At 40.3% G+C, this 27456-nt stretch overlaps 1 protein-coding gene across 10 annotated transcripts in view; it reads right to left on the bottom strand.

Annotated features, from left to right (window-relative positions):
* Window positions 1-27456, bottom strand: part of gramd1bb (GRAM domain containing 1Bb) — an 88521-nt gene that overhangs the window by 17245 nt on the left and 43820 nt on the right. For 3 of the 10 annotated variants that reach the window (XM_061045936.1, XM_061045926.1, XM_061045935.1), the window contains 5 exons: window positions 11440-11650; window positions 7624-7644; window positions 6073-6096; window positions 3828-3848; window positions 3100-3123 (listed from right to left, as the gene is read on the bottom strand). In XM_061045936.1, coding sequence (XP_060901919.1) covers window positions 3100-3123; window positions 3828-3848; window positions 6073-6096; window positions 7624-7644; window positions 11440-11553 — 204 coding nt within the window. In that variant the 5' untranslated portion in view covers window positions 11554-11650. Of the gene's footprint in view, window positions 1-3099; window positions 3124-3827; window positions 3849-6072; window positions 6097-7623; window positions 7645-11439; window positions 11651-21154; window positions 21460-27456 lie in introns of those variants that run through there. The other 7 variants (XM_061045937.1, XM_061045928.1, XM_061045934.1 and 4 more) reach the window with 6 other exon arrangements.

Here is a 27456-nt window from a genome sequence, read left to right as displayed (position 1 = left end):
TGTTTCTGTTCAGGACACCAGTCAGTACAAACCTGTGCCATCATCCTGGGTCATGTACCTGCACCCAAACCTGGGTCTATCAGCATGTTTCTGCTGCCGTTCAATGCACTTGCTTTGTAAGTAGTTTCTTGAATATAAAAATGGCCTTAATTTAAAGTCTCAAACAACAAGAGAACTGGATACAGTCAAGCTTTTTTTTTAACTAAATATTACCCCCCAGAATTAATCAGTCCTTGCAATGACTTGTGAGGTCTGTATTCAGAGTGGTGTTTTATTTTCTGCTCGATTCCATTCAAGCAAAGAAAGAGTTCCATTGTGACTGATGCAGTGTCCGGTGCTCAGGTGAGAGTCTGATAGTTAGGATGAGGTGTGACTGCTGTCACACTATGTGTATGGATCTAGTTAACTATTAACCCGCTGGACAAACAGTAGGGGATGGGAGAGACTGGTACTGTAAACCAGGGTGTGGTTTATGACTTTTAGGGGGGGGGGGGGGGGGGGGGGGGGGGGTAAGGGCCAGAGGTGTGTGTGTGTGTGTGTGTGCATTCTGTTTGCAACAATCCCATCCTTTATGTCACTGTGTGCAGCGTCCTCAGCAAAGCAATGCAGTGTTTGTTTCATGTTTTTCCCCTCGTTGCTAACTTCCCTGAGCTTGTGGTTTTGGTTGCGTAGGAAGCATTGCGACAAACATGTCGATGCAAAAAGCTCTGACGGAGGATCGACTCTGTGCACATCTCTGAACAGGCTCAGAACTCACATCAGGACGGGTGTGATTTTTAATCACTGTTGGTTCAGTGCCATGGGAGGTCATCACTGCCATTCAGAGGTGCACAGAACTGTAGAAAAAGTACCATTTGGATCCATTTCACTTATTGCTTGTTGTTGTGGATTGAGCTTCAGTATTTATCTTATGACTAGGAAAACTCTGTCACATGTTGGAAAACACCAGCCTAATGACAAGAATTCACCATCATGACTCCCATATAACTTTTGATTTCACTCAGCTTCACACTACTGGTTAACACTGCTGACTACACTCATGTGAGGCATTCAGGTGCATTTTTAAAGAATGTTGAAGGCTGATGAAGGCCTTGTCCTAAAACGTGTACGCTGCCGCTCTACTCATAAAACAGACTTTGAAAGACATTTAGTGCGCTGACTTTTCTGTCTCTCTTTACATTTTTAAAGAATGTTTACTGGCTTTCTGAAAAATGTTTTTTTTTAGCTTTCTTTTCTCACTTGTTTGAAAGAAGAAGGCTTGCATTATTCTATATTTCTTCTTATTGTCAACAAATACTATGACCAGATGTAGTCTCAATCCCTTAACACTTACCTACTCTATCTTTAAAATTCCTAACGCTCAATTAAACTCTATAATCAGATTTCAAATATATCATTTCATATTGTATAAAGCCTTTGTAAGTTTCTTTAACACTACAGTAGGTTCGAGCAAAGTTTGCTTTAAAGGTTGAAATATTGTGGGCTCTTGTGTGGCCATTTTCAGCCACAGATGAATACACATTCTATGCAAGTGAGTTTTGTCTGAGAGCAGGGCGAGCATGATAACTGAGTAAAAAAACAACAACAACAACAACAACACCAGTGCCGTTGTTCGTGAAGAAGAAGAAACATTGCACTTGGTGTAACAGTGCCACTCACAAATTTGTTTTTAGTGTAGTATCATCAAGCAGAAACTTCTGGTGTTAAAAGATGACGCCAATGTGGAAGTGCATTGGCGTCATCTGCAGTTCCTCATGTGTCCACTTGAGGCTGGCTGCAAAAGACCTGGGAGACTTATACACATATCATATTAAAATGTCAATTTTGACAGAAATCAATATGTTTACAGCCTGGTACAAAAACGATTCTGGTTTAAATAGTTCAACTCTTTATCGGCACACACCGTATGGGGGAGGAATTACTTTTAGAAGCCATCCATCTTGATTTCATGAAGGATAAGAGATATGACTAATTAGATGCATGACAGATCTGACTGCTGAGAAGCTTGACGCGCTGAGGCTGTTTTCTCTGGGCGCTTAAGGCCTGCCTCAATTGCACCCCTTGGTCTGTTACTAGGTTGACCCAAAGTGTGGTTGAGATAGCATTTTCAATATGGCCGCCACCATTTATGCACTTCAGAAACCAATGGGTGATGTCACTGAGACTACTTCCATGTTTTACACAGTCTATGAATATTTCAGGCTTTTGTAGTAGAAAAGTCGATTTTGTTTTTATTGTAGTTTTCTTGACGGCCCTGGTGTCTCTGTCAATGTTTTATTTGAGTTGTTGATGTATTCTGTGGCAGCTGTTAAGTGCAAACATGACACTTACATCTGTTAAAAATCCACACCTGTTAGACATTTAAAGTTTACGAGGTTTATACAATATGTGTGATGCTCAAATCCAGATGGAGTGTCAGTAGCGGCTAACTACAGTGCAGCTGAATGCATTAGTTTTTTTTAAGAAGCTGTCAGGACTGTTTTGATAGAGCCTCTTTTTTTTATTTCAACATGAGAAACATGAAACTCTTACAGACAGAGACTATAATTATCAGGACATGGTCACACAAATAGAGTCAGGGAAACATGCCACCACCTAAAGCAGCATGCTCTTATTATTCCCATGTTGTCTAAAGGAATTTGAGGCTTGTCCAGCAGAACCTTGTGATGGTTTGTTGATTTGTTTAGTAGAGTGAGAAACTCAGCTTGTTACCACCTGTTGTGAGCCAAAATTAGAGGTTGAAGCGGTAACCTTCTTTTGTCCCATCTCAGGGGCTTTACAAATCAACTCACTTACTGTCTATATCATTGTGAGAGAAAAGCAAATCATATGTTTTAATCAACAATGTAAAGGCTTAAGTTGTACACATATTTAACATTAGGAATCAAAATCACCACCTCTAAAGTTTAGCTTCATCGTTAGGTGGTAACAGAGTGGATTGAAGTCAATGGAATGAGAAACAGGCAGGAGGGATATTATCATTCCAGCAGTCTGAGAACCAAATACAGAGAGAGAGAGAGAGAGAGAGAGAGAGAGAGAGAGAGAGAGAGAGAGAGAGAAAGATATCCAGGGTTGCACAAGAATACAAGTCATGCTTACTCTCAGGATGTGTTGTCTTTCATGCTGGGGAGAGAAGGGGGAAGAGTATACACACAGGGAATAAAAAATAAAATGAAATAAAACAACATAAAATGGGAAAAAGTCCAACAAACACACTTCAGGAGAAACTAGGGGTTCGACACTGAGCGGTGTAAAGTCCAACGCTCTCACGGGCTTAATGAACACAACACGCTGCTTAGTCTTCTGAGTTTCAAAGGAGCTTAAAATAAAAAAAAAAAGGAATTAAGTGGTTGTTTGACAACCTGCCACATGTAAAAAGAATTATGGTTAGGTCAATAATAGTGATGGAGCACCATCTTGTGGCGTAAAATAAAACTGCAATACTTAGTCAAAACTTCACAGACATAAAGAAGACACTTTGGTAAAATGATTGCCCTTGGTGATAGACTTTGTCCGACTTACTCTCCCCATATCTATGCCTCCTTGCATTACACATGTCTACCTGTTGCTCTTTTTAAACCCATGCTAATCCCTCCCTGGAGGACCAGTGACCCACAGTAGTTAGCTGGTGCTCCAGTAAACGGGGTCAAGAACACAAATCTTTCATCTTGTAAAGCAGCACCTGCTGCCACTAAAAAAAAAAAAACACAGCTCCAAGAGAATCCCAGGAGTCAGCCACCTGACATGAAGTCACATGAGCACACACAAACACACAATAATTACACAAGTCCAGACGTTATAAATAAAAACAAAAAGGTGTGACTTACGTTGTACCAGCTTTGGCTCTTCTGTGGAGAGAGAAAGAGAGAGAGAGGGTTCACTTCACTCTGAATGATGGACAGACTGTAGCAGGTGTGTGTGCTTCCATAGGCATACAGAAGGTGTGGCATGAAAGTCACATTATACCTCATTATGTTACAACAGTTACATGAAGTTGACATAAACGCACTGATTTTTGATTCAACACTTATTGATACTGAGCTTCAAACTGCTGAAGGAAACGTAGTTCGCTCACACACAGAATTGAGTTGTCTATTTTCACATTTTATAATTCAGAAATGTTTTAATAACATATGACAGTAAATTAGAAATTGATTTAATCAACACTTGTTTTTTTGATATTCATGTCTGAATTCTTGTCCATCACTCATCATTTCTTCACTCTCTATGAACAAACCATTACCAATCACTTACAGATTTATATCAGCAGAGGGCAGCAGAGATGCATTTGAATCATTACTATGACAATACAAACATGTTCCAGCCACATAAACACACTTTCCACCCTCACAGTCTTAAGAGCAACAAGTCCCAGAGGAGAAACATGCAGGTGATCATTCAGAGGGTCAACAAGGAAGAAGGGGATTCAGAGGGAGAAGAAGAAATAGAGCAGGGAGAAGTGATATCCAGTGTCTGATTCCAGGAGTTAAACAAATAAAAAGGTACCTCATTTGAAGCTGATAAGAAAACAGAAAAAAGCCAACGGGAAAGTCGTTTTAAGGAAAAATTTTAATCCACTTTGAATTCAAACGTAACTGAATACGAAGAATGCCTTTTAAAGAATATTTTCTATTTCTCTTTTGGGCATCGGGTTGCCTGTGTTTTCTCTGACATGGTTTGGTGGTTATTAGTGTGCATGGCTGTAAGTGGGCAAAGAGCAGGCCCGAGGCCTGGCTGTGACGAAAGCTAGGCTAATGTGGACTAATCTGATCTGAAGGTGAAAGAGACACGGGGGGGGGGGGGGGGGGGGGGGGGGTATTACTTTGAGGTCACTGTCTGAATAAGGTGTGTTCCATTGTGTTTGACTTTGTGTGGCTGCATGCTACTGAGTGTGCAAGAATAATGAGAGAGAAAGACAGAGAGAAAAAGGAAGAGACTAAAAGAATGAGAGAGAGTGAGAGAGAGAACTTGTCTCTCATGGTTTGATGTCCATGAAATATCTATTAATAGATCAAATCGTGCTGAGATGTTTTGGTAAATTGTCTTATGAAACTTTTCCTCTGATAAAGCTGTTAATGAACTGAAGAGAGAAAGAGAGAGACAGAGAGATAGAGAGGGCAAGAGAGAGACAGAGAGAGGGAGAGAGAGAGAGAGAGAGAGTGGTAGAGGAAAGTAAGTGAGGGAGAAAGAGATACTATCCAGTGCTGCTTTGACACATGCACAAAACGTTTGTACCATTTTCTGCCCAAAGAAAATTTTTAGTGGGAAGTCGGGGTGAGTCGGGGTGAGTCGATGTGAGAATGCAGCATGAAAGGAAAATGTTTATAGTGTTTTGCCTGAGACTTCTATGTGCCTTACAGTTTTTTGGGGTCTGTTTTAATAATTATATGATTTGGTGTTAATGTCATCACGTATGGGGCTGGATTACAGAATTGTTTTGCAGCCTAAAAAAAAAAGAGATCACAGCTTTCTTTTGGACATTCATCTTGACATGAAAACAGATTTTCTTTTTGGGAAAGGGAAATCAAAAGTAAAGTGTAAAACAATAATGTCTGCTTCACAATAACAAACAGCTCCTTGAATGTGATACTGAGGCTGTGTTATTATTGCAATTTAATCAGGAGAGCTGCGGGAAATGTCACACAGAGAGATCTGTTAGTTGGGGTTTAAAATCCCACAGACCTGAATTGCCTCTGCAAAGAATTATAATAGTGTTTAAGTTTGTAGATAAAAAAAACAAAAAACGTTGATATTGAGATAACAAGTTTTTGATCATGCAGAATCCAAAAACTAAAAATACTTTTTTTGTGCATAGTTCATAAATCAATGTCCTACATTTATTAAGGGGATGGAAAGCATGTGGAAGGACACAAGGGATTGAATCTATCGGGGGGGGGGGGGTCCTACAGTCGCACATTTACAGAGAAAGTGGGGGGGGGGGGGGTCCTACAGTCGCACATTTACAGAGAAAGTGGGGGGGGGGGGGGGGGGGGGGGGGGGGGGGCAGGGGATTTTATTAATGGCCAGTGGGGATTGTCAATGGGTCAAATGAAAACAAGAAGAAATGCTTACTTTAATCAGGTTTAGTCTGTCATACTGAAAGAAAATTAAAGAGAAAGCAAAATGTTAACCAAAAGCAGTGCGCAACGTGAACACAGAGAGAAGATGAGAGAAAAAGTAGCTGAACTCACAGGCTGTGACTCACATGAAACCTATAGAAGAACCCTGCCAACACAATGTGAGAGCTTCAGAGGTCTGAATGTGTCACTGTGCTGCTAAAGCCGACTCTCCTCTGATGGATTATTGTTCTACTATTGAGCGTTTGTTCATATAGCTCTTTTTTGCAGAAGGCACTCTTTTTATTTGGATTGCATTAGGGCAAGGGTGATCAAGCTCACGTTGCGGGGACGACCTCACGCCATGTCTGGGGTCATGTGACCATTGCTGACAGCGGAGGCTCACGTGGGGGGATTGTAACAGGGTGGGAGGAGGGGGGGGAGGGCTTTGACTGTGGCACAGAAATGAATAGTGATGTAATCAATTGGTGTATGTGTGTGTGTGTGTGTGTGTAACAGATTGTGTATACTGCAGAGCTGCACAGAGAATCCCATGAGGCTACTATCAACAACAACCTTCCCTTTACTTTCTCCCCCTGTATGACTGTCCCATCTCTGCTGGTGTCTATCACATTTTGTAATAAATGAAATCCTACATAGTGACTCTATTCTCTGCCATAAAAAAAGGAAAAACATGAAATGAGGACTGATGTGGAGGATGATGAAGCAACAAAAGGAGCGACGCACTAAAACGTGACTCTAGCCTGCGGTGTTTTACAGGAAGTGGGAGGGGCATTTTGGGCTTATAGTGCGAGAAAAAGAGAGCGAGCGGGGATCCTTTCATCTGGCAAAAGTGAAGCTGCACAAATAATGATCAAGTCCTCCAGCTCTGGACTGAGATGCTGGCAGGAGGTTGAAGAGTTTATCCTGTTTTGCTGCCAGGCAGTTTCTCTGCATGACAGATATAAAGCCCTCATAACTGAAATGTAACAACAGGATAAGTCTGAGAGGGATGGGACATGGACCAAAGTGGATGAAAAAAGAGATATTAGTTGAGACCGTTACTTGCAGTCTTTTTTTCCAATATGAAAAAAATCTCTCCAACTACGCTCCATTTCACGTGTTTATCTTTCATGACATTTTTCATTTCTCTTTCTATTGCAAAAACAGAAAAGCAGATGTTGACTTTGATTTTGTTCATATACAGTATGGATACCAAGCCTCAAACTATTTTTTAAAAATACAATCAGGAATGTGCTACATTGCATATCACCAGGAGAGAAAAGGAAGGAAGAGGACAGGAGACGAGAGGAGAGAAAAGGAAGATAGGAAGTGAGTGTGGCTGGGTGGGGCTCTGTTTTAAGAAATGTCCATCTGCCATGGTTGTGGGTGCAGATGGGGCTTGTTAACAGGTTGCAGTGTGCACAGGAACAAGCTGGGTTCAGGGTGAAAGCATTGCAAACAGGGTTCTGGACATTTCCACAGAGTGGCTCACAAGACACGAGGTGGGGCAGAGGGAGGGTGGGCACAGAAATACTTGAAGAACAGAAAAAAGAGTAATGCTTACTTTGGATAGTCGCTTGTGAGACTAGCATGCAATCAGGAGAAGAACAAAGAAAAATCAGATAGAAAAATGAAAAATAAAATAAAATAAAAAATTAACCGCAAGAAGAAACAGCTGAAAGTACAAACAGAAGAGCGAAACAGTCATTATCAGATGGCACACATTATCATATGGCATGTAGCAGCAGCAGCAGAGAGAGAAGGCGTGCACAATGTGTTGTGGAGACAAAGAATGTAAAAAAACAAACAAACAAACAAACAAACAAAACAAGAGAGAAACAAACAGATTTGACACAGATGAGGACAGAATGAGAAGGGTTAATGAAGATGAAAGTGACATGGCTTTTCTCTAACATTTTGGAAGCTCAAAAGAGTGCTGAGCTTTCAGAAACATTAGCGCCACATGCTCCTTTCTGTGAAAAAACCCCTGAAAGATTCAGTCCATCACGGAGATCATTATGTGAAGGAGAGATGCAGATGATGGGGAGGACAGCAATTACAACACCTGGACAACTTTTAAAGGGCTCGTCTTTTTCTATACATGTCCTTAAGAACTTCTGATGTAAACATGAAATCAAACTGCCCCCCCTCTTCCCAACTTCTCTTTTGTAACCACTAGTTACCAGTAATCAAATGTGTGTCTGTTTAGTGACAAGGGAACACTTTGAAAACTCTGTTAAAGGGAGGTCACGGTTCACTTTTAAAGGGGCACTATGTTGATTTGGTAGTGAAATTTGAAGTTGGAGAAGTGAAAGAATTCCATACTATATTTTCTGAACTAAATACACAAAATGTATTCAAAGGAAAAAATGGGTCCCTGGAACACTGTTTGGAGCTTAAAAGCTATCAGGATATATATATATATATATATCTATATATACACACCACATTTCTCCAACTTTCACATTTCTCTACCAAAACTACATAGTGCACCTTTAAATGTCTGTCTTCAAATGATGCTTACAAGAACATTGAAAGAGTTTATGCTGGCTGTCACTCTTGCTTAGATGCACTCTCAAAAGAATAAATGATCCATCTCAGACAAATGAACCTTCATTTGAGCTTCACTACACTTTGGATTTTTCTTTTTCTTATTACAAACCAGGGTTGGGAATTAAATTCTTCGTCTACCTGCCACTGTGACTGGTGAATTTAAAAACGGACCACTATCTCATTTTCTTTTACCTGCCACATTTGAACTGGCAGCGTAATCTAATGTGGTACAATATCAAATATAGGCTTATGGTATTCAAGTAATCGGCAGTTTTATTAAGGGAAATGTTTCCACTAGAAAGCTCTTTGTCGTGCTCATAAACAGAAAATATTTGTTTATCATTTTGAGGCAGGTAAGAGTCTCCATTGCAGCCATATTCTCAAAGATTAATTAATTTTATTAAGTTGCAAATAAACCTCAACTGAGAGGCCAGATTATCAATTTGTTGTTATAAAAGCATATTTTTTAAAAACGCTATGTTAGTGTTATTACTTTTATTTAGCTGCCACTGTAACGGGAAAGTTGAGCAAATTCAGCCGTTACTGCAAAAAAAACACATCCGTATTTGGCAGGCGACGGGTGCTAATTTCCAACCCTGTTACAAACACAAACTGTCTTGATGGCCATAATAATCTGAATGACACATTAAAGGCTTTATATGTGATTTTTTGATCCAGCAGATGTCGCCCTTGAGCACCAGCATGAAATCAAAACAACTTGCGCTGCATTGTTGTGTTAGCATGCTAATGCTAGCGATCTTTATTATGCTCGTATCTTCACACTGCATGTAAATTTACCTGAAATGAGCGTGATCTAGAAACACAGTTAAGCAGTGAGTACAGTATGTTATTCTTCTTTTCTCTAGTCCCTCAATTAAACAACTTTTATACACGAGGGGAGGAGTCAGCCGGCCGTCCGGGCGATGTAAACAAAGTGAAGATAGGACTCTGAAAACTCTGAAAACATCACAGACAGTGGGACTCGGGTGTTACACCCATTGTAGACAGTCATGACTCACAGTTATTTTCAGAGGATATACTTGATTTCTATTATATTTAAGTGTAAAAAATCACATAGAAAGACTTTAAAGTAAGTATATCCACTGTTTCAATGTTCAAATAAGCACCTTGGAAAACAAAGTCCTGACACTAAAATGTTGGAAACACCAAACTATCCACCATCAGCACAATGTCTGTGCACATTGTGTTTTAAATGTACCCATCTTACAGGTGTAACTATCCTGACTATTGTTGAACCAGACTGTGCTCTGCAGACCATGTACAATATGTCCTATGCACTGAACCACTGATGAACTCATAGTAAGCTGATTAGGGCTGGGCGATATGGACCAAAACTCATATCTTGATATTGTTTAGCTGAATGGCGATACTCGATATATATCGATATGTATTTTATTAACAGTGAAGACACATGGAAAAATAAACTACCTGTTTGTGAATTTAAAAAGTACTATTATAAAATAAAAATGTTCCTTAAATACAATAAAAGAGAGAGAGAGGAGGAGCAGGGTTAAGAGGGACAGACAGTCAGTCATCATCAGTGAGATGAGAAAAAGGTGACCTGGCACCTCTGTAACGTTATTTTAATGCAACATAAACTATATCCATATTAACGATATTGTCTTAACCTACATCTTGTTTGAAAATATATCCATATATCTTAAAAACTCGATATATTTCCCAGCCCTAAAGCTGATGCATGAGCTTTCTTCATCCAACATTTGAATGCTGACTCTTCCTCACCCTCGTTTGATGAGCATAAAGGTGGGACATAGTAAGCTGAGATCAACTACAACAAATGAATTAGCTGAAGAAGACAAATCTTGTCAATTGTAGTATCATGAATAAGGAAGGAGAGTAACAGACTAGGGAGTATATGGGATGTTAAAATAAAAGGCTGGAATGGAGAGGAAGGTGCATTCTCTTCTGAAGCCAGGAGAGTGATAGCTGCAGCCTGCTCGTTACAATCCTGTGTGTGGAAGTCAATAACCAATCATAAAGGCTGCTCAGCTAGAATGGGAGGAAGGGCAATACATCTGGGCCAGCTCTGACGTGTTTACGCAGTCACAGTTTATGTGTGGCTGCACATTCGACAGAGTAATCTCCACTACAGTATCATAAAGTCACTTGTGATCCCTGTAAATTTAGCATGAAGCACGACTCAACACTCAGGCAGCTAACTTCACTGTATCTGATTAGTGTCTTCTTCACACAAGGCAGGCGCAGAACGGTGCTTTAATTGCCTTAATTCTTGTACTTTCCTGAAATAACAGCGTCAATGTAAATGGAATTTGTTCTTTAACTTCAAAAGAATACAGATGCTAGTTTTTCCACATGTTGTTTAGATGTGCTGTGCAGGTTTTACTGTCCATAGGGAGCAGGTAGAGGCATATTGTGTTATTATGAATGCTAACAAATGTCCTGCCATATAACTCGCTAAGCAATTACTTAAGCTTTTCCCTGACCAGTCTAACCTTTATCAGTGTGCATGACATTGACATCTTGCCCCCCCCCCCTCCCCAGTGAAGCCTTTCACAACAGCAATTCTGTCAAAATGTTAGAACAGCTGAAATTGCTCCATGATTGTTTTCTACCAGGAATCGCTCCTTACGGCACCAACTCAAGGACAGACTGTCGAGCACTCTCGATACAACTCAAAGTTGTTTTCAGTGCTGGGAGAGCTTAGATAAATATGTTTTCTCTAGTCTCGTGTCATTGCAACACACTTTTAATTACAAGGCCGACTGTCTTATCAATCAAAGCGGGCGCTTGAGAAACATGTCAGGAGCATCTCCCGGTCACTCACCTTGGAGTTCTTTCCCCCGCTTCTCGCTGACTGCAGGGAGTAAGTTCTCTGGACAACCTGCTCGGGCGTAGAGGGGGATTTGTCAGAGGAGTGGTCTGAACCCTTCTCGACCATATTCTCACCCTCCTGGCTCTGTGGTGTGGGAGAGCGCGAGCGTTTACGCAGGACTGGTGAGCAGGCAGGCGTGCTCTTGTTTGAGTTACTGGCAGTGCTAAAAAGAAAAGAGAGAGAGAAAAAACAAGACAGATGAGCATGTTGTCCACTTATTCATAATCACTTCTACAGACCAACTTAGTGGTTAAAAACAGGATTATGTTATTACATTATTACCACAAAAACCCTTCTCGAGTATATGAATGTAAGCACAATGTAGGTTGGGTTTATGGATTAGTGTGACAGCAGCACACCACTAACACCATCCCCTCATGCTTACATCATCTGGCACTTAATGGGCTTGAAGCACCATGTGCTAACCTGGCTAATAACAGCTAAGCTAATATGAGAAACCAACAAGGAAAACAACAACAAACCTAGCTGCACTGAGGAAAACAAATGTAGTAGAACACCATCACACACCGTCTGAGCCGATATCCTGTAAGATATGAGGTCTTACTCTTTAAATTGAAAATAAAACTGTTTGTCCTGAAATAATTAAAATAAAAAAATGTCCCCATGGCAGTAGCAAAGCTCCTCTGAAAGATTTAACAAGGATTAACTGAACAGACACATGATAGGGAGACACACATGGATGTAAGACTTCATTAGCTCAAACAGAGGAACACGTTGACTTTAACTTTCAAACAAAGTGGAAGAACTGTTGTTGTAAGACGGGTAGTCCCTGACCCTCCATCATACACAAAGTTCCTATCAGGTAGCCTCAGTAATCCAGCACTAGACACTTGCTTCTTCACACACACACACACACACACACACACACACACACACACACACACACACACACACACACACACACACACACACACACACACACACACACACACACACACACACACACACACACACACACACACACACACACACACACACACACACACACACACACACACACACACACACACACACACACACACACACACACACACACACACACACACCAAAGGATCAGCAAGAAGCTCTTCTCCTCACAATGACAGAAGCTAACAAAAGGCTTGGTAAGTGATCTGTGTGGCTGTGCGCCCGACAGGCACAGTTACTTGACATGGCGTCATGCAAGCCATTACGTCACTGCCAGCCAATGGATGCCGCTCGTGGCCATGAATTACTGATCTACTGTTACATTTAGGACCTTCACTGCAGCGTAGAGGACTGAATCATAGAGTGCCCTGTTGACAGCTTCCGTCCTCCTGGCAGAGCTTTAGCAACTGATCCAATCTAAAAGGAAGGGACAACTCAGAGTATTTGCATCTATTTAATGTATGAGGATAAATAATCCCATCTGGTGTAATAATGTACCTCTGACATCAATTTATATAATTATGAAATGGTCTGTTGTTCAGTGGATGAACACGTTGACTTACAAAATACCTCACTGACCTGTTTTGAAGTGAAATTGCAGGACATTCTCGAAAACTGTTGCCATGTGACTCTTTTGTGCAAGGATGCAGTTTAAAATTGTAATTTCTCAGCCCATTTATTAATTTAATATTGGCTCTTTTCAGACATTCTATAAAAAGTGTGGTTTATTAGTTAGTGTATCTCATCAATCCGGGCATAAAGTCTGAGTACAAATGGTTCCAGTAGATTCTGATTGTTAACATTGCTCTAGGCGAGAATTCAGACTTCTTCTCACCAATAAAGCTCATAGTACCCTCTGCCCCTTTAAGACCATTGCAGGCCTGCTTCCGATTTTATTTTATGTTATTTAAACTTTATTTATCCAGGAGAAAAACTCATTGAAATTACAAAGTTTTTTTCCCAAGAGTGTCCTGGCCAAGAGAGACAGCAGAGGTAACACAATTTCCACCAAACAACCATCAGCCAAACTTACAAACATAAGACATATAAATACATTGAAAGACATGAAATAACAAGTAAAACATCAATTACCGGTATGTGTCAAGATCGACTACAATCATGAATATATCAGGCAGAACATCTACAGCCAGATGTGTCTGCCCCCAAGTCATTTAACATCCGCTTGAAAGCATCCAATGAAGACAGCTCTTTAAAGGCTTTATATGTGATTTTTTGATCCAGCAGATGTCGCCCTTGAGCACCAGCATGAAATCAAAACAACTTGCGCTGCATTGTTGTGTTAGCATGCTAATTAATGCTTTATTAATGCTCGTATCTTCACACTGCATGTAAATTTACCTGAAATGAGCGTGATCTAGAAACACAGTTAAGCAGTGAGTACAGTATGTTATTCTTCTTTTCTCTAGTCCCTCAATTAAACAACTTTTATACACGAGGGGAGGAGTCAGCCGGCCGTCCTGACGATGTAAACAAAGTGAAGATAGGACTCTGAAAACTCTGAAAACATCACAGACAGTGGGACTCGGGTGTTACACCCATTGTAGACAGTCATGACTCACAGAGTTATTTTCAGAGGATATACTTGATTTATATTATATTTAAGTGTGAAAAATCACATAGAAAGACTTTAAGTTTGTGGTCTTTTTGTAATTTTTTCCAAGCGAAGGGAGCAGCAAACTTAAACGCCTCTTTTCCCCCATTCAGTTCTGACTTTTGCAACAGACAGTAAGAAAAGACCCTGAGACCAAAGATTATAAGTTCCTGTATTTTTAACTGATGTAGACCAGAAGGTAGGGCTGGAATACGCAAGTGTTTAAGTCTACATATGGACAAGACCGTCCAACACGCGCATACAGCCAACAGAGTGGGTGAGAAATTTAAAATGAGTGATCCGAAGGATGTAAGCTTTGAGAGGAGGCATGCATGTAGTCCCTCATCATAGTCCAGTAAGGACATCAAAGTGGCAGCAATCAGTCTCTTTTTAGACTCAAATTAAAGGGTGGATTTGATTCTGAAATATAAACCCAGTTTTAGTTTGAACCTTTTTACCAACTACTGAATGTGAGGAGTAAAAAGACTCATCAGTTAACATTCCTAAGATGTCTTTTGGGTCGAATCAGACTTGATTAGTTTACCCTGAGGAGTGAAGATTGAAGGCAGGTTCTGTGGATTAGATTTAGTATTTGAAAACAACATGACTTCAGGTTTTTTTTTACGTTTAAAACAGGTTTTAAATTGTAAAATGTTTTGTTTCATGTTGTGTCGTTGTGTTTCAAACTGTAAAAAGATGTAACTGGGAGAATGCTTACTGGGTGCTAATGGGTGCTAAGCAGTACATGACAGTGTCGTCTGCGTACAAATGAAAATTAGTGTTACAGACATTTTGAACAATGGTATTAATGTAGAGAACGACTTGTAAAACCAGATTGAAGATACCTACAGTAAGATCTCAAAATGTAGCATGAAAGGTTAGAATTTATTGTGGTTATTCTCCACCAGAATCTGAACGTTAATTTATAAGTACACTGTGAAAATAACGATGCAATACGAGGACTTTAAGGAATATTTGTCACAGATATCACAGCATGTTTTGGGTCCCAACATAAGCAGATCTGTCTTTGAATGCAGCATTGAGGTAAAAGCTTATTTTCAAATCCTGACAAGTCACATTTACTAGAGATACTTGTAGGGTTATGGCAGTTAAAATGCCCATGTGGTGCAATAACATGCAGGGTTGGAGGCCCTTGGTTAATCTTAAAGCTACCAGTCATTATGATGTGGAAAAGGCAAAATATATTGATTTTTTTTTCAAAGCCTTAGGGACTTCCATTGGTTTCCTGGAGTTCAAAAATTGACCTCCTATTCCAGCAACAGATTTTGTACTCCAAAAGATTTCTAATCCAGCTTCTTTTTTTCTGTGGAGCCCTGCTGTATCACCTACTAACCGAATTTCCAAATACCTGGAACAATTTGTGTCTAAAAACAGCTAATAACAGCTGGTAGATTGTTGGGGAGAGGTGATTACACATGCGGTGGTAATCAACAGAAAACCAATAACTCAGCATGTTGTACACAATTGGGATTTTTTCCAAGAAAGGTATAAAAAAACAATAGCATAACCACTTCTCAGTAGCAGAGAATGATCTCATGAGGTGTTCCAGTTTTTTGGTTTCAAAATGACATATTTCATCAAACCAAGATGGATAAAGATGAGAATCAGTGGATCATTATAATGAATGATTACAGTTGTCATTGTATGGCATTGCACTCTACAATCCAAAACCATTCTAAATGTAGAAATGCCTTAATTTCTCAACATAAGCTGTTCTCTCTTTTCACCAATATCCTGTATGTTTACCCTTAGTGTCTACCAAATACAAGAGTTAACAGAAAGTCAGCAGGAGCATCATGGCGTTGACCAATTGGTGTGAATTCATCACCTATGTAGGGCTTTGTCTGATAGGATAAATGTTTTAACAGGGAATACATGGTGCATGTACATACGGTATAAATGTTTACTTTTGTTATTATACACAGGCAGACTTTTGGGATGTGTTTATCATGCATGTATATGTCAGAATTATTATTACATTTAGTTTACCCCCTAACTCAAACATCTTCAACAACCTCACGTCTGTTCTGAGAGCATTTCAATGTCAACAGTGATTATCTCTGCGAAAACTTAAATAAAGGTTGATGATGATGATGATTAATCTAATGTAATCTAATGTTTATACTATCATGAAACAACATAGGGAACAAACTATTTCCAAAACGGATCTAGTTTCATCCACCAACAATGCATATTCCCCTGCAAACAACATTGCAAGCTTAACACAAACAAAGATTTAAACACACAGACATGTTGCTGCAGGAGCTGGGGATCGAACCCCCAAGCTTTCGGTAGAGAGACGACCGACTCTACTAACTGAACCACAGCCGCAGCTCTGGAGCCCCTTTAGTTATTATATAGGAACTATCAAAGTTTCAGTTTTTATCATATGCACAGTAGTGCAAACACACTCCCCATTATGCACGTTGCATTTGTCAAACTGGGTTTGTTTGGTGACAGAGTCCAAGAAAATGTTTCCTTTGGGGACAATAAAGTATTATCTTATCTCACTTTAGGCATAATCCTAGCCCCCTTTGGTGTTTATCATATGACATAAAGCTAATATCTTGGTCTATCAGGCAAATGAGGCTGGGACAAAATAACAACATTAGATGAAAAATATCTGCTTTATTATAGCATGAAAAGTATTTAAATGATGCCTGAGGAGCACAACGACTTGTGATCTAAAGCTGTGATTGAGTAATAAAGCCAGATGCCCCCCCTAAAAAAGTTACATAAAACCAAACATTAACAGCGGGATTATCTCTCTCTTACTTCACTCCAACCCTTCATGCAGAAAGTGACAGGATTTCAGTCCAGTTCAGGAACCCCCACTTGTTGTTTTTAGCAAATGAGGAATTCACGGATCACCTCGATGTTCCAGATACAATGCCGTAAACAATGGGGACACAGATCCATCATCAGCAAATGGATGACTAAGCCCGACATCAGTCATTTACACAACGGTCGGCTCTTTGAACCAGCATGGTGGTGTGGATAGAGTGAATATGCAGCTGGTGCGAGCCTGAAACACAAGCAGACAAAAGCTTCTATTACAGCTGCTTTGTTCGTAAATGGCTTCATGAAACAAAACACAGAGTTCCACATAAAGCGAGAGGACCTGCATTATCTCTGGACTGTTACACTTGGGGAATACATAAAAAAAAAGCACAGAGTCCTTCAGCTGTAGAACAATACAGACAGTTGCAACCCAGTTTTGATGCTGTTTTTGATGTAAAATACTTGTAAAAATCTAATATTTACAAAATGGTGATAAAATATAAATAAATATAAAAATATTTAAATTAATGGTGATGGGAAAGTGTGCTTAACATACAAAAACATATGATTTTTGGAGCCGCCGTCATCTGAAACGTATAGGTTTGGATGAAATGATATAGAGGGAGGGCTGACAAACACTTTAACAAATAATGAACTGTATCACTTAAGAGTCCAAACAACTACAACGCTCAATCAAATGGCAGCTTAGAATGAATATAACCATAGCAACAGGGAACAGAGAGAGTGGTTTAAATATTCAGAGAGTGACTAAATATACTTCACCTGCTCTGCTGTTAGGGAAGCTGTCTGAGAGGGAAATACAGCAGGGAGGGGACTGACAGACGATGCATGATGGCCCATGAGGACTGGGCTTTTTGCATGTGTAATGATGTAATGCATACTAAAGTCCATATATCACATTAATAGATATTTATATTTTATAATACCTATCTGTACTTTAGAGAATTGTCCCTACAGTTTGTGCAATATTTATTTTTCTCAAATGCATTATTTTAAGTTTGGCAGTAATGACCGACCGATACTATAACTGCATTTTGGTGCGGTCTACTACTACTGACACTCTGCAGAGTGATAATGCTTGTTGTTATCCATACTGCACACTCTGCTGTTGAAAGATAAATGCTAGCGTAATTAAATGATACTCAAGTGATATGCTATTTGACAGTAGTGGTGGTCTATATGGAAAAAATATTTCTGGCAAAATCACGATTTCTTCATTCAGTTTTTTCATGCTGATCTTAAAGACTCATTTGCAATTTGCTGACCAGTTCAACCACTTATTTCCCTGTAATGTTTTTTTGTAATTCACAAAAACTATGCTAATATGTTTAGTCTAATTAAAAAAAACTCCTTTTAGGAGGTCTGCCCATGAACATCTTTAGCAGCAAACGTCTTTCCCTCGATTTGATCAGTATTCATGCACACTTTGAAGGTTTTCTGCACCACTTTGAAATGATGATTTAGTTATGTGTCTTCAGGTACATTTTCACGCAGTGATGTTTTCATTTGAAAACATGTAGACTTCAAGTTCTTGTGTTTCTGTGCTATTTAGCCCTGCAGAATACATATGTAGCTTCAGGCTCTGCAGCCTTTGTTTATAGTCTTTGATGCTTTATTGACATCATTGGACTAACTTTAGTTTTGTTTATATATAATCAATCATAATACAGAATGTGTTCATTCTGTGACACATGATCAAGTTATGTTTTACTGAAAGAACAGTTATATTCATAGAGGGGGCGGGACATCGGTGATTGACTGACAAACAGTCGCCAAGGTTACTCACTCTCACCTGCCTGCTGCACACTGAACGAGCGGAGAAAGAGCTGCTGACAGACATCACTTCAAGCAGCATGCATGGAAATCAATGTACAGAGATAAGTTAAAGAAATTAACAGCCGAGGTCCAGACCTCGCTGATATGATCGCCTCCCTCCGTTCATAACGTTGTTTAGCCTAATCCCTATAGGTCCCGTTATCACAACAGGTGAGCTAAGGGTGCAGAGGCTTGATAAGTAACTTTTAAAAACTGAGAGAGAGCAGAAAACACAGACAGCAACATTTGAAACACCGGGGTTATATCTCCCCTCACTGTCTGTCTGAGCTCCTCTCTGTCTGACTCTCTGCAGACTGTTAATGTCTCTCTGGCTCGTTAAACGGTTTCTTGTGTTGCTATCCGAGATGTAAACTTAACTGTGCAAACTATGCAGATAAGTTAACTGTTGCTCACAGCTTGTCGGTTTGGAAAAATATCGAAACAGTTGCATATAACCGGGATGGAGTTGTTTTAATGGACTCAAGTTTCATTTTAATTTTCAGCACTGAATCCTGCTCTGCTGCGGAGCAAAAGAAGAGGAGACGTGTCTGTGTAAGAGCATAAACTGCATCATGATAGAATTAAAACTGCAGCCCGATTCTACGATCTCTCAGCCTCGGCAGATCGTCAAGACGTTCAAATCCTTCACGATCGATCCTAAGATCGTAATATTGCACACCACTATTTACAAATCTAAGTGTATATATTTTATTGTTCTTATTGCTTTTATTCATTTCATTTCCTGTGGCAGCCTTAACTCATTTTGTTTAACTCATTTTGTTTGTCATTTATATATGTACTCTCGGCATCATTGTAAATGAGGGTCGCCCTCAATGATCTCTCTCTCCGAGAACTTAAATAAAGGTTGATGATGATGATAAATCTAGAACTCTCGGATAAAACTAGTCAATACCGATAGTCACTAGATATGCTAATATCGTTCGATATTATCGGCTGGCCGATTGATCGGTCGGGCTCTAGTAATAAAACAATCTATAAATATAAATTATTAAATAAGAACACCAACATTTTCTGTAGTCAGTGGCATTCAGAAAATTTGAATATGAAACAAAAGGAAAACAAAGTATTGTAAGTTTAGCTCAGCAGAATAGAAATTTAAATTGCTCCACGGCGGTGTTGCAGGCAGTGAGTCACAGCATGTTCTGATTCTGCAGCTTGCAATGTTAACATCTTTCTGGATTATTAAAGCACTACAATTTCACATTTTGTTCAACGCAGCATGTTCATTTGCATACTGATTGAGAGGCATCAGTCCCAGAGGCTCAACCTCACAGCTCATCTGCACTACAGAGCTCTGCACAGACAAGACGACTAACTTCAAGGTGTTGTTCCATCGGGATCCCTGCATGTCAAGAGTTGCTCAAAGTAGGTCAAGTCCTTACTTACAGACTGAGTAAAAAAAAATAAAATAAAGGAGAAACAAGCATGCTGCTTGCACCACTTTGTTACAGTCTTTTCTTCAAATAAGCTCTTAAAGCTCTAAATCCAACCGGCTCAAGCTGTCCAATCATTCAGCTTCACAATAGAGCAGAGTTCCGGGTCTTTCTGAGGACCTCGCTTGTTTTCACAGTTTTGCTGACCCTGGAAAATTCCCATCTGGCTTTTGGCCCTTCAGCTCCGCTCGGTTTTGAAAAAGGCCATGAGGAAGGCCACGCTCACCAGCATCCACTGCGCATGCTCACAGAGGAGTGCGCACACAGAAAACAGAGGCAGACATAAACACAGGCATGTGTGTGTGGACAAACATACGCCCATCTACTTCAGGAATACATCACAGCTCAGATCACAATTATTAACTTAGCAACACCACACACCTAATCTACTGAACACTACAAACTACATCACCCCGACAACAAATTGACATAATGGGTCCGATTACATAATCAGACCCATCCTTAACCACCCATCCACTCTCCCTGCACATGCACACAGGCACCACCACACACCCTCACACACATGCATATAAGGGCCCCTCCATACCCCTGCTGATAGACACAGTCCCTCAACACCTCGCCGTAGCAACCCTCGAGGCAGCGACAACCCTCATTGGCCACCGTCACACACTCAAACACCACCATGTCCTCGTAGTCCGCCCCCAGTAATGAGCTGTTCATCCAGCGGATCATCCCTGAGGTACTGTGAGCGGCACTTTTTGCTTTCTCTCTTCGGAGTAAAAGAAGAAATGTATAGCCTTACGGATAAATGGAGAAAGAGCGAGAGAGAGGGAGAGAGAGGGAGGGAGGGAGAAAAGATGGAAGAGGCATCCAGGGAGATTTTCTTTAGCAGGCTTATGGCCACTGATCTTCCCCGGCCAACACTGATCTCCTAATAACCAGCTTACATCGCCCTTAACACCACCTGCCAGAAGAAGAGGCACCGGTGGTCCGAGGTGCAGCCGCCCTTTCCTCTCGGAATTCTCCTTTGAAAAAAGTAAATGTTGATCAAGCCAAGCAAGCAGAGGTAACTAACCATGATGCAGCCTCCATGTTGTTGTGCCTGAACGCAGGCATGTTGGCAGGCTGTTACTCCCGGCACTAACCTGGTCGTAGCCATGTAGAGAGCCGCTCCGCCAGCGTTCAGCCCCACTTCAAACGGCTTCATTCACACAGCGGGAGCCGTGGAGAGGGGGGAGGAGGGGGAGGAGGAGAGGGTTAAAGGAGAGAAGGGAGAGGGATGAGGGATAAAGGGGAGGAGGGTGGACGCGTTCATGAGCATGCGAGGACGATGACGGGAGAAGGAGGGACGCAGAAACGGCAGTAGAGGGAGATGAAAGAAGCTTGTTTCCTGGCAAAAAAACCCCACTGAGGCTGTAGATCAGGCACTGTCTTAATGTTTCACTCTCTCTCATCCTTTGTTTTAATAGAAGATGATAAGCTCTGGTTCTCTCCAGCAACCTGCACTAGTCCATTCTACCCTTTTTTCTTCCAGCAGTTTGATCATGTGCCTGATTACTGCATCCGCTAGTATCCATGCAAGGCTCTTCTGTCGCGATTTCAGCCCCCTCGTTCACAGAATTTCACGGCAGCAGACTCACAATAGATGGTAAGAGATTGAGGGAGAACACGCAAGCTGATAGAGAAAAAAGACAGAGAGGGAGGGAGAGAGAGAGAGAGAGAGAGAGAGAGAGAGATGGAGAGAGAGAGCAAATGAGAAAAGAGATGGCTTTCACTTTGAATTCCACCTCTACTTGCTGCTTGTGCACTGAGCCCGCTGCTCCCTCAATTATTCATGTTTCATGAATGGAGGTGCTGACATCACCAGCATTCAGGTCACTTTACATTCAAAGCTCCCTCTAAAAGCACACAATGAGCTAGAACAGGCTCTGTGGTAAAACACAATTCATGGTTCTAAACACAGACACTCACCAATAAATGTGATCCATATTCTTAGCAAACTACAATTGAATTCAAAGTTACAATTTATTCAAAAATAGAAAAATGAGGGGAAAAAAATGCAAAACGTACATATTAACTTCAATATCAGGCACGGGACAAAGAGATATTTTAAGCAGTGTAGTTCATTCACTTCAAAATATCTGGAAGTATTCTCAAAAATGTAATGAAGGGGAAAAAATGTTTGTTTTATCCAGCCTTTATCCCTTAAGTTTTTCTAAATAATGAATAAGCACATTGCAAAACTGACAAAGTCACTATTATCTGTGGTTTCACCGTCCATGGGGACAACTACTTTTAAACTTTGTGGTATAGTAAATAAAGATAAACAAAGGAAATGTGAAATATTATCAACTGTTTGGGCATCTGGACTCCTCCCTTTGGAGGTTTTTTTTCAGGCACGCCCAGATGGAGGAGACCCCGGGGTAGACCCAGAGTTTGCTGGAGGGATTAACCCGTCCAGCCTGGGAATCCCCCAAACGTTGCTGGAGAGAGGGAAGTCTGGGTCGACTTACTGCGCTTGCTACCACCGCAACCCGACCTTGGATAAGTTGAAGAAAATCGATGGATGGATGTTCGTCATCGCTATTTAATTTCAACAACATAAAGTTCAACTCTGGCCTTGAGTCACCCACATCTCATCCAGTGCTTTCTGCAGCTATTTGTTTTCTATCTGAAGGTATGACTGCAGCATATGCTCCCATATACAGTACATATGTAAATGTCAACTTAAACACACAGTGTGTAAAGTCAGCTACCAGGGGGCTCTCATTCAAAACAATAACAAAAGATGACACTGAGGCTGGTGGGGAATCATGGGAGTGATTCTCTCTGCTACTCCTCCCATTCCCAATAAAAACAAACTTTGAGTTAAACAAGCTAAACAGACCTGATGAACAGAATGTTTACCAACAACGTATCCAAGTATACTCTACATAATGTTTTTTACCACAGAAGCACATACAGCAACAGTACGGCAGCTTTCAGGAGTAATTCTCGCTTCCTTATATGGCGGCCTTTGACGTAACATTGGAAGTTTCCACGACAACGATAAACATGTCGTAGCTGTCATGGCTGCCACCACGAAAGACACAGGGCGTTACAAATATAAAATAACAGATTTCTCTAGCTTTGATAACTGTTGGAAATATTTGAGGTAATGTAATTAATCAACAACAAATATATATAACATATGTTAAGTATAGCATATAGTCCATTTTGAATGAATTTAGATATTTTAGTGTAAACATTCTGATAATATTCTACACCTTAAGCTGGAAGAAAATAATTGATTTGATTAATAAATTCACATCAGTTAATTATTATATTATCAAGATATTTAATTTGAGCAGGTTGAAAATGAGTGAATTATCCAAGCCTCTATTGTGTGTTATGTAAGTTCTATAAATAAAACAGTATTTAAACATTGATGTGATCTTTTGTACATATTTTGACACGAGAGAAGTCCACTTCCATGTGGCTACTTGCTTTTTTCATGATCTGACACTGTTTATATTAGTTGGTATAAAAATGTTATAATGAAAATGCTCATGGAATTAAGTGGCTGGAAATACACTCATGGCAAAGGCCCACTGGGGGCCATGTTGCTAAAAACAGAAGCTATAGTGTTAGCGAGCAACCCTTGTGCTCTACCTTCATTACCTGCCGTGTAAAAAAGTACATCACGTAGTCTGATATGTAGAGATTCTGAGTCTGTATCAGTATGTTCAGGAAGTAAATCCAAAACGCGCTCACCCTCAGTAACTTATATCAGTGCTGTGTCCTTAACTAAAACAATTATCTGAAGTATTTCAGGACAGCACACCAAAATCTTGCATTTCCACTGAGGAAATTTAAGATTTTGGTGTCACTACTTTAGTAACACCAGTATGTAGCAATATTCTTCTTCTGTTTGACACATAAAGCACACATTTATTTGATCACTTGTGCTAGGATTATGATGAATCTGTGTTTTGAAGTCAGAAAGTGTAAACATATAAACAGCAGCAATAGCTCATGCATGAGAATGTCACCCATACCCTGAAAGGTTTTATCTGCAGGACAGAACTGGGTGTCACTCATATGTTACACTGGATTACACAATGACTGTATCGTTGAAAAAATAAGAGGTTCTTCCATCACTCTCGTAACACTGAACTTCTTATTGGAGCCTGATTAGCCGATATAAGCATATCCAGTGACTATTGGTATTGGCTACTTTTATCGCAGATATGTGCTGATATTACTAGATTTATTCACTAGTTACAAATCATTTCATTTGAGTTTTATTGGATTACACTAGCCGTTATTTTTCTGGCTGTCTCTAGCAGAGTGCGCTATATGGATTACAATAAGCATTATCACTCTCCAAAGTGTCAAGCGGTGATGTACGTATGCACATTTACTTTCCAGTTGAGTACCCATCTTTTCTTCATTCTATATTTTATCAACACAATACATGTGCATATATTTATCTCTACAGACGGAAAATATATCAAAGAAATATATCAGCCAATATATCGGTATCACATTTTTTTTTCTATCCCCAATATCGGACCTGAACATCACATATTGGTCCGGCCCTGGTTCATATTATAAGATATAAGATACAGCATTGTCTACATTTTAAAATCAAACTATCGATGAATTGTTAAACTAAAAAAATCCACTGCTCGTTCCTTTTTTGAGCGACGTCTTATTTAGCTTAAATCAACACTGATCATTCATAGCAAGAAAGGTAATCTAAAGGTAATCCATTGACACCACAGTCACAGTGATCTCAGACGGAGCCCTGAGCTGTGCTGTTGGAAAGACTTGACCCCGGGGCTGCAGCAGTGCTGGCTGCTCCTGTGGGAGCTCCGAGTGGAGCCGTGCAGTGGAACAAAAGGGAGTTGGTCCACTGAGCCGGACCACTGTGTGCCCAGATAAGCCTACCCAGCCCCGCACCAAACAGCTGACCTACTTAGAGGACCTCTGCTCTCTTTGTTGTTGCACCCAGAGGACATGCAAATGGTCAAAGTGACCACGCACCATATCTTTTAAGTAATCAACCCATTGGCCCTCTCTGATGACTCACAGCCATGACACACTTGAAAAGCTTCATTTTCATTTTCCATTCATTAATTCTGCTGAATCTTTCAGTAAACACAACACAAATGTGCTTCAACAAATTTTCTCAATTTCTTGAGCGGGAGGGCGTGCTGTTTACCAAGTTGTCATAGTAACATCAATGTGGCGACGCCTGGCTGGGTCGGAAATGTCTGTCAGCCAGACTGGGTCTCGGCCGTGCAGTTACCATAGCAGCCCGTCAAGCCATTCATGTGTACTGCCACTTGAAGTGTTCCCAACTAGAGGGAGAAAGAAAGAGCTGAAGGAGGGTGTGTGTGTGTGCTTGTGTGCGTGTGTAAGAGTGTGATGCTGATGCATAAAGCATGAACACACACAATTAGTTATCTACAAAGCCCTGGAGTTTAAGTGCACCTCATTGTAAGCATGTTCAGCGTGAAAGAAGTTATCAACAGGTTCATGACAGCTGAAATCTCTATTGTGGTGAAAGAGAGACAAAAGTAAAAAAAGAAAAAAAGAGATCAGGACTCAAAATGTGCTCTATAGCTGGAAACACAGAGTGAAACCGCTGCATGCATGTCCCCACCTTTCCCAAAAAACTATATAACTCCATTCCCATGAGCTTCACTTTAACATTTAGTCCCTGGCTTAATTAAAATGCTTAATTAAGTCAAAAAAGTGTGGCAACTCAACATAGGCAGACCTGGAACAATTTTTGGGCTCTCATCGGAGCTACGACCCACAGCACCTCTGGGTACGAGAGCCTGTTTAAAAAGAAGCTATAATTAAACACTGATTTAAATTCAAGAGCATAATGGTGCCCAGTGAGGTAATTCAAGGACTCATTGGAGATGTCAGAGGGGCAGGAGTGGGGACAGGAAACTGGCAACCAGATTAAGCCCTCAGTGGGACATGTTGTCCCTGTGGCACAGGACAGGACACTGTCGCTGCCATCTGCAGGGGATGTACGCGGAAGGAAGCAGGCTTGGTGAAAAAAAAAAGTCCTGGGCAGAGGGATGCAATGTTTTTTTTATTTGATTTTTGTTACAGGGTGAAACAAATAAAGTGCAGTAAGTTCTACAGGTGACCTTTTTTTTCTTATGTTCCTAACAGGATGCACAAAGGGAAGCAGCTTGTGTGTTTTGACATAGAACTTGTAAGTGAATGAATGAAGTGACTCAGCTTGGTGTTGGCTTGTAATCATTTGTTTTTCTAATAATGGAAGAAATGTTGAATTCTGAAGACTCATACCCTGCAGATGACATAACTGTGGCAAAAGACGTGAATGACTGAGGAATGATTCATCAATCCTGAGACCTGACTTTTCGTTCTTCCATCAGGAGTCCCAGGGATGACTCTGACCAATGGCGTTCCCAGCTCTCTCGCTCTTAATGGGACAAGTTTGTGTCCCCCCCTCACTTCCTTTCACTGAAGAATATATCTGTTTCTTTTAGCGTCTTAATGCCATTATTGGATGTACTTGTGCAGGTTGTCAGTCTAAGCTACTAATGGGTGTTGATCAGTCAAGAACAACTGTTACCCGTTCATTGGTAATACATTTTTTTGTCCCTTTAGCAGTGAGAACACAAAAAGAACGGACATACTGAGTGGCATTTATGGGAACTGTTGTGATCTAATAAACACAACTTCTCTTCTCCATGAGTTCCTTTTGTTTCGTATGCACACCTGATGCACTAAATAAAACCTATAAACCTAATAGAACCTTAGAAATTGAATACTTTTGAATTTATTTCACAAAGAAAAATAATGACTTGCTTAATCAGATACTAGATAATTTGCAGACATTATAAGGCCAAATAATTGTTCATTGTAGTATACAAAGTATTGCAATATTTAAAAGTAAAAAAATCTACTTAGAAACAAGAAATAAAAGAGAGATGAAAATGCTGGTAATGCATGTTAGCATGCACAATGAAACACAGGGAGTGGCAGTAGACTGTTTGCTTTCCAATCAAGATAAACTGTCAGAGGTAGAGAGCACAAACAGTACATTACATGAAGAAAATGATCAGTGAAACACTTTTATGTACACTAAATTATCGCATGGAGACTGGGATGGACAAAGATTTTGTTTAGGTGGTATACGTTAGTTGTAATGATACACAAGAGGACGGTTGGGAACAGGTTGTGTTTGTTCTTCTCAAAAGCTTAATGAGGCTTCATTTGAGATACGAGCGTATGGAAAGCTAATGGGAGTCATTTTCATCATACATCCATCGGGAAAGGCAAACCATGACTGTCTGTCCCTGAATGCAGCAATCAGTACAATTAATACAACTAATAATGACAGTG

The sequence above is a fragment of the Labrus mixtus genome, chromosome 9 (assembly GCF_963584025.1).
Source record: "Labrus mixtus chromosome 9, fLabMix1.1, whole genome shotgun sequence".
NCBI lineage: Eukaryota > Metazoa > Chordata > Actinopteri > Labriformes > Labridae > Labrus > Labrus mixtus.
Note: the sequence above shows the minus strand (reverse complement) of the source record. Positions and strands in the feature narration are given on the sequence as shown.